The sequence below is a fragment of the Nelumbo lutea genome, chromosome 5 (assembly GCF_056320005.1).
Source record: "Nelumbo lutea isolate HS-2025 chromosome 5, American lotus-T2T, whole genome shotgun sequence".
NCBI classification, from domain to species: Eukaryota; Viridiplantae; Streptophyta; class Magnoliopsida; order Proteales; family Nelumbonaceae; genus Nelumbo; species Nelumbo lutea.
The window spans coordinates 81,114,432-81,121,771 of NC_142688.1; the positions used below are offsets into that span (position 1 = coordinate 81,114,432).

Sequence of the window (7,340 nt, forward strand, 5' to 3'; positions counted from 1 at the left end):
CCTTTTATTCTTTATCCTATGTCTATTTCTTAGTTAAGAAGATGTATGCCTTTATGAGTTCAACTCTTGAAAAATAGCATCTAAAGGTCATTTTTGTCCCCTTCTATTTTGTATCCTATGTCTATCTTAAGGTTAAGTAGATGCATGACTCAATAAGTTAACCTCTTGCGAGGTAGTATAAAAAATGCCATCTTGACCCATTTCTTAAAAAGAATATGATTTTTAGCGGCAGTTTTTAAGTGAGAGTAGGGCGACTGCCGCTAGAAATATATTGTTTTTAACGGTAATCGATTAAAACTGCCACTAAAACTCACCGACTGCCGCCAGAGAAAAGCAAAAAGGTGCGGGTTTTCCTCCTCCGCCCATTTCCTTCCCACCCTCTCTATTTTCTCTCTCTCTCTCTCTCTCCCAGTAGTCTCTTTCTCAGTCCTCTCTCTCTTTCTCGTGCGCACGCTCTTCACCTCTCCCTCCCTCTCTCTCGTGCTCTTCACCTCTCACTCACTCTCTCTCTCTCTCCTGAGATCTCTATTAGTTGTTCTCTCGCTCTCACTCGCTTTCTATCTCAATCTCTCTTAGTCCTCTCTTTTGCTCTCTCTCTCTCTCTCTCTCTCTCGCTCTCTATCGCAGTCTATTTTCTCTCTCTCTCAGTCGTTCTCACGCTCTCCTTGCTCTTTATCTCAATCTATCACACACACAGTTACACATAGTCGCACATCTCAATCTCTCGCTCTCTGTTTCAGTCACACATCGGCGACATTTGATTCAGGTAAAAATCCCTTTCTTTGTTTTTTAGGTTTTGTATTTAAAAAAAAAATCAATAGTCGAGCAGCTCACCAAAGAGCAGATCTTAGAGTTCAATGAGGCTTTCAATCGCTTCGATAAGTAATGCCATTGAACTCTGAGATCTGTTCTTTCGAATTTAAATTCAATTTGATCCTATTTTGTCGGATTCATATATATCTCTATTCAATTTTTGAATTGGATCTGATAAAAAATTAGGTTCTATTTTAAAATTAGAATGAATTTGATATATATTGATTTTTTAAAATAAAATGGTTGAAAAAATGCTTATGTTTATCTGCATGTTTTTCTTTGTATAAACTGCTTTATCTTTTTTTTTATTAATAATTAGTTAAATTCTATAAGTGGCATTTGTATCTGATGAAGGTCTCTGGGTTTGGCTACACCACAGGACTTTTCTTACAATAATTTGAGTGGCCTTATTCCCATGTTTCCTGCACCAACATTCAAGTAAGTTGCTTCTAAGTTTGAGTGGCATTACAATAATCTGTTTTATGGGGACAATTGCAAGTAACAACGATTTCTGTCCTCTGGGTTTCAAGCAGTGACTTCATTTCCAACTCCACGTAAGGAGGACATTTGGAACCTTGTACTGCTTTGATTTTTTTTTTATTTAGGTTTGGTTATTTGTTTGAATTCATACATTAATCGCTAATACATTGGCTTAAATATGTTCTTTGTAGGGTAAATTTAAGATAGACAACAAAGGTGGAAAGTGGGTATTGTCCTTGATTGGAAAAGAATGGAAAGATTACAAGTCAGATTTAAAAGCCATGTACTATGATCGTTACCCCTGATGAGGCAATGTGGAATTACCCAAATAAGGTTCCTATCGATCAATGGTAGATTCTTGTCGCTTTTTGGAACTCCAATAAGGGAAAGGTATTATCTCTTAATTATATTGTTTAAGTGTCACAATATACGTGGCCTTCCACTTGTTTTTATAAAACTGTAGAAACGGAGTGCTATAGCTAGAGGAAATCGGTCCCAGCAAAAATACGCACACTTTGGGAGACCAAGAGTAATGCAAGATTGCGTAATGAGATGGTAATACAATTAGCTAAATATACTACTACTTGAAAATGATGATAATGTCTAATGCTTAGTATGGATATAGATGCAGGAAACCGGTGATGGGGCACAACCAAGCAAGGGAGTTGTGTGGATCAAAACACATAGAAGGAAAGATGGGGCGCTTGTAGATGTGGAATTAGAAAGGGCAATGGTTGTTTATTGAACTAGTGAATACATACACACACGTATATAATGTTAATTATATGATTTAGTATGAAAATTCCAGATTAGCCTCACAACAATTGTGTTGTCTTTTGTAGGAACAATTAGAGAACCTGGCATCACAATGGGCTACTTCTGGTGGGTCTTCAGTCCCTAATAACGATGACTTTGATCAAATATTTGGAGCGGAACGACATGGGTACATGCGAACGTATGGACTAGGCGTTACTCCTTCCACTCTGAGCATGAGTTGTAGAAATAGAGCATCAGATTCTACATCAACAGGAGGAGGTTTTGGGCATGAGGATAGAGATGAATGACTCAGGCGGATAGAAGATAACAGTGAAAGGGTGACTAGAGCATGTAGTGATGTACAACACCGGGTGGGGAGGGTAATATTCGTACTTCCTCAAACTCTTCAAGACATGTTAAACGATGATCGGGATTTACCTTCAAGATGTGCAGAGGTAATATGTGTCCCAAAGTACAATTCCAAGTTTGGCATTGTAGATGTGTTTTCTGATATGCTTCTTGTTTGCTATTATTGTTATGTTCCTGATCGATCATCAACATGACTGTAGAGATTTCTTCCTCCTCTGCCTCTTGATGCTGTTAGACCAATCAACAAAATTGAGCTATAACCTCCTTTGTTAAGTGGATTTCTAAGTAGTGCCTGATAATCAGAAATGTGGTCATGGCTTCTATACTTCCTTAGGCTTTCTCCTTCTCCCTTCTCTTTTCTCTTGTTTTCTCTTTTGCCCCACCTAGACTTCTGCTCCTGCTCCAATTGCAAAGATGGGAATTTGCTTCTGATAGAACCCAGATCCCGACCAAGATACTTGGTGTTATCGTCCTGGCTGCCACTAACAGGCCGGACGTCCTTGATGCCACATTGCTAAGGCCTGGCAGGTTCAATCAGCAGGTCACAGTCGACTGGTCTGATGTGGCCAGTAGAGTCAAGATACTCTAGGTTAGCTCAATTAACTCTGATCAATCGCTTTTTGCCTTTTTCCATGCTCTTCAAACCTTTCTTCTTATTATAAATTTGTGAATATGTGGGTTGATTGGACTGGTGTACGAGAACATGTGGGCCTGGCAGGTTCGATCAGCAGGTCACAGTCGACTGGTCTGATGTGGCCAGTAGAGTCAAGATACTCTAGGTTAGCTCAATTAACTCTGATCAATCGCTTTTTGCCTTTTTCCATGCTCTTCAAACCTTTCTTCTTATTAGAAATTTGTGAATATGTGGGTTGATTGGACTGGTGTACGAGAACATGTGGGTTGCAAACTGAGCCTTCTGAACAACTACAATATATTGAACTGAAAATGATGTTGAAAAGCAACAATCATAAATGCCCAATCCAGGGTCAGTGACAGTGAAATCTTTTCTTTTCTTTTTCTTTTGTTTTTGGTGATAAAAAAAAGGGAGAAGAGGGTTACAAGAGTCTTCTACCAACAAAGGGAAATGAGTAGGAAGCATGTTTGAGATTGTAACTATAGAGGTTCGTTGGTAGCAGATCTGGACTCCATATGGACAAGTCTTAATCACCACACAAGTGACATATGTTCAAGGTGGTATCATTGAGAACAATAATGGTGGTAGGGGGTGTAGATGGGTTCTTCACCTTGGTCTATGCTTAATTCTTGGATGTGTCCTGTTGATGCATTCAACCTAGACCTACCAAACATATATAAACAAAGAAAAAAAAATCAAAGATCTGGTGCCGAACAAGCAAACTTCTGGTGATGAGTCTATAGTGGTATATGTGTGCATGGCATACAAATTAAGGCTCAGTTTGGAAGGAGTACAAATGTGTATCAGATATGTCTGGCCTTCTAAAGCTTTTAGAATGATGTGGGTTGCAAAGGCACAAGTCTGTGAATTTTGAGCTACTTATATCAGATATAGTGAAATTAAATTGTAATGTGCAACTTGCTACTTATTAGGTCAATATGATTTATGGTTTTTGTTCGTTTTGAGTTCTAATCATTTGTTTACTTCTGAGAATATTTTTAAGTCTAGTTTCTTGAGAAGAACTCTATGGTTTCAATCCATCTTGAACTGACTGTATTTACATGGCTAATGTGGCTTTTTCTTGGATCAATGCAAACCCAACCTACTCGGTATGTGGTTACTTCAGCCCTCATATGAAATGCAGCATCTGCTGCTGATAGAGGGTAAATTATCTTCTGGAGATCTTGATATTACTGCTTCTACCCAGTTTCTACCCAGTGAAAGTGTTCTGTCAAATTGGAAAGTAGAAAATCAGTACTACTACAAAAGCATGACATCAGTGCAGCTTTTGCGGCAGGTTTGCCTTCATTTTCATAAAGATTTCAGTCTAGAACAGGTAATTCTCCTGAAATAGACATCACTCAAATAATATATGGTTTCTATTCGAGTGTGGTTTGTCATCTTGCTCTGTTCTTGTTAACTACAGGTCAATAGGTCAGCCTCTTTCCTCAACCATCTCATTTTAGTACAACAGGAACAACGGTCTGTTGCATATGGATTTTCTCGGCATCTAGAAAGATTGAGGAAATGCATGTTGTCTTTGAAAGATTTAGATTCAAAGTCAGCTGTTGTAGATCATGAAACTGGTTGTGACTTGGTCACCCCAAATCAACATGCCATAAATAAGTGCATGTGGCAGCAAAAGGTTAGCTTTCCTTTTGGAAACATTAACTAATGTGGAGGTATTTTCACATTTGTTTCAGCTTAAAATGATTATTCTAATATTTTTCTCATTGAAGCAGCTACTGTTTGATAACCTTTGTTCCATGGCCCATGAGGCACATTTATTGCTGAGAACAGTTGAGAGTACACATTCAAATACTTGTCCAAGTGTCAAGGTCACAGCCAACAAAGTTCTTCTTTTCATTGAGAAGTTTATTCCAGATTTTCAGAAGTCATGCCAGAATATGGCCCAGTTACTAAGATCTCTATCATCCCTCGTGGGCAAGTTGGTGGGCTTACATTTTTTGCTCCAAGTGAAGAGCGGCTTGAGTCTGGGTTATACAGCAGAAGCTACCTGGAGAACCAAATGGCTGTAGCACTTGGTGGAAGGTTTGTCATAGACCCATCTTTCTTATCATTCCATTAAATCAAAGGAAGAGTCGGTTTGTTAATCTTAGTGCAATAAATAACCTGTGGAGAGATCATCATCATCTGCATTTGGTAAAGAATTCATAAACAGACATTCGGATGATTCCTAACTAAATAATCCATTGCTGAACCAAGTCAATGAACCATATGGTAAATTGTCAAGAAATAACATTCAATGTAGCTCTACAAGTTAGAGGTGGTGACATTCTGATTCCGATTCCACCTGTCAACCAAATGGACCCTTAAAGACATCCATCTTCACTTGTTCTTTGGAAATGACAAATGGTCAATGGGTGGAGGGAGTTAGCTTAGCCTTAGTTTTTAAAGGAAGATGGAGGAGGAAGATTCCCACTATGCTAGAGCAATCTCCAAGGGGCATTACCCAATGTTGGTCCTTGCTAATTGGGGTCTGTGAAGGACTGGACTGGATGAAGAAAAGGATCCATTGCCCTGAATTTGTGCTAGAGCAACCTCTGTTCTAATAAAAAGATGAATAATTTCTATTCTCTTTAAAGGTGAAACCACTTTATCATTCTCAATGTATTTATCAACTCCATAGGAAATTTGTATTGAAGACATTATGTCGGTGAGTGCCCGTAATATTGGGGAAGTCCATTTATTATAGGACATATGCTGCCATTTTTTTATTGGAAATATATGTTGTCAATTAGGTTTCTGTATACATGTTGTCTGGCATTGCAGTTAATTGAGTTCATGGGATCAAAACTTGTTACTTTTCTTGTGATACAGATTGAAGATGAAAATCCTGTTGAAAAGATACTTGTTATGACGGTGGAACCTGGATTTGGTGGTCAAACGTTCATGCCAGAAATGATGGATAAGGTGCAGTTATTTGAGGGCTTTGGATTTCTTTGGATGAGGTTAGTTGGTACCCCTGCTAAGACTAATAATCCCTTTTTGGAATTCTTTCATAACAGGTGCGTGCATTGGAAAGTTTCTCACACATGGTTGTGTAGGTGGATGGTTGCTTGGGACCTTCAACCATTGATGTGGCAGCTTCAGCAGGGGCAAACTGTATTGTGGCAGGAAGTTCAGTTTTTCGAGCTGCAGAGCCCTCGCAAGTTTTATCCCTACTACGGAAGAGCGTGGAGAAATGGAAACAATTGATACTGATCTAACAATCTGCAATGTTACTTCTGTCTTTGGTGATCGAACTGCCAATTAATAACAAGCTCACTGTGTGTACACCGTTAATCTGTACAATATGCTGAAATTTTGAAAGAGAGATTGGTTTAGATCCCACTGAATTCTTGTACAAACTAAGAATTTATCAAATTGAAATTAAAATGCATGTGATTCAAATATTTTGAATGGAGAATGTTTTTTTTTTTAATTTAATTGTAATTGATGTTTTTTTTTTTTTTGTATTTTGTTTCGGTATAAATGAATATGAAGAAAACAGGTAGTTTGAAGAAAATTATAAAAAAATGGGTTGTTTGAAAAAAAAGTATACTTTTAGCGGCAATCGCGCTAAAAAAGCGTAGTTTTGTATTTTGTAGCGGCAGTTTTGTTTTTATACCGGCAACTACAAAAACTGCCGCTAGAAACTTGTAGCGACACTTCTTTTAGCGGCACTTTGCCGACTGCCAGTAAAGTCTAGCAGCAATTTTAGGGACTGCCACTAAAAGCCATTTTTCTTGTAGTGAGGCCAAGTAGATGTTTAACTCTATGAGTTCACTCTTGGGAAGAAGCACCAAAAGGTTAATTTGACCTTAATACCTCCAAAAATCAAGGATGTCCAATACATATACATATTGTGTAGAGAATAATGCTTCTTCGGCCAGTATCAAAAAGACTTTCTTACATTCCTTTATAAACTTTCAAACTCAAATATTCTCTTTGCTCTTCTCCAATCCAAAATGAGTAGATGCTTGACCCAATGAGTTTAATCTTGTAAAGCAACATCAAAAGGTTGTTTCATCAATGTAAGGGTGTCTATTAAATGGACATACTGATGGGATTAATCGCTTTTAACCAATATTAAAAAATATTCCCTTTCATACCCAGAACCCTGATCTTCTTGGAGTAAAAAAGAATCCCTCTTTTTCTAACTAGTCAAAAAGGTTGTCCCATCAATCAAAAAGCATCCCTCTTAAACCTTAACATCTAACTAGTGAAAAAGAATCTATTTCTAGAATGGTCCAAAACCTCATCAAATAAAATCATCAAAATATAG

General features: G+C 37.9%; 1 protein-coding gene across 6 annotated transcripts; it reads left to right on the plus strand.

The window, feature by feature from the left end:
• Positions 1-526: 526 nt before the first annotated feature.
• On the plus strand, positions 527-6,466 carry LOC148853077 (midasin-like). 6 transcript variants are annotated; one of them, XM_088946694.1, is made up of 11 exons: positions 527-766; positions 1,168-1,251; positions 1,485-1,683; positions 1,757-1,848; positions 1,919-2,026; positions 2,136-2,504; positions 4,179-4,388; positions 4,479-4,697; positions 4,795-5,104; positions 5,894-6,024; positions 6,121-6,466. In XM_088946694.1, the coding sequence occupies exons 6-9, from the start codon at positions 2,463-2,465 to the stop codon at positions 5,089-5,091; spliced, it is 768 nt and encodes a 255-aa protein (XP_088802820.1). In that variant the 5' UTR covers positions 527-766; positions 1,168-1,251; positions 1,485-1,683; positions 1,757-1,848; positions 1,919-2,026; positions 2,136-2,462; the 3' UTR covers positions 5,092-5,104; positions 5,894-6,024; positions 6,121-6,466. The 6 variants fall into 6 exon arrangements, with proteins under 6 accessions (XP_088802820.1, XP_088802818.1, XP_088802821.1 ...); XM_088946692.1 differs by having other exon boundaries at positions 1,193-1,367; XM_088946695.1 differs by having other exon boundaries at positions 1,193-1,367; positions 5,894-5,986; positions 6,082-6,466.
• The last annotated feature ends 874 nt before the right edge of the window (positions 6,467-7,340 follow it).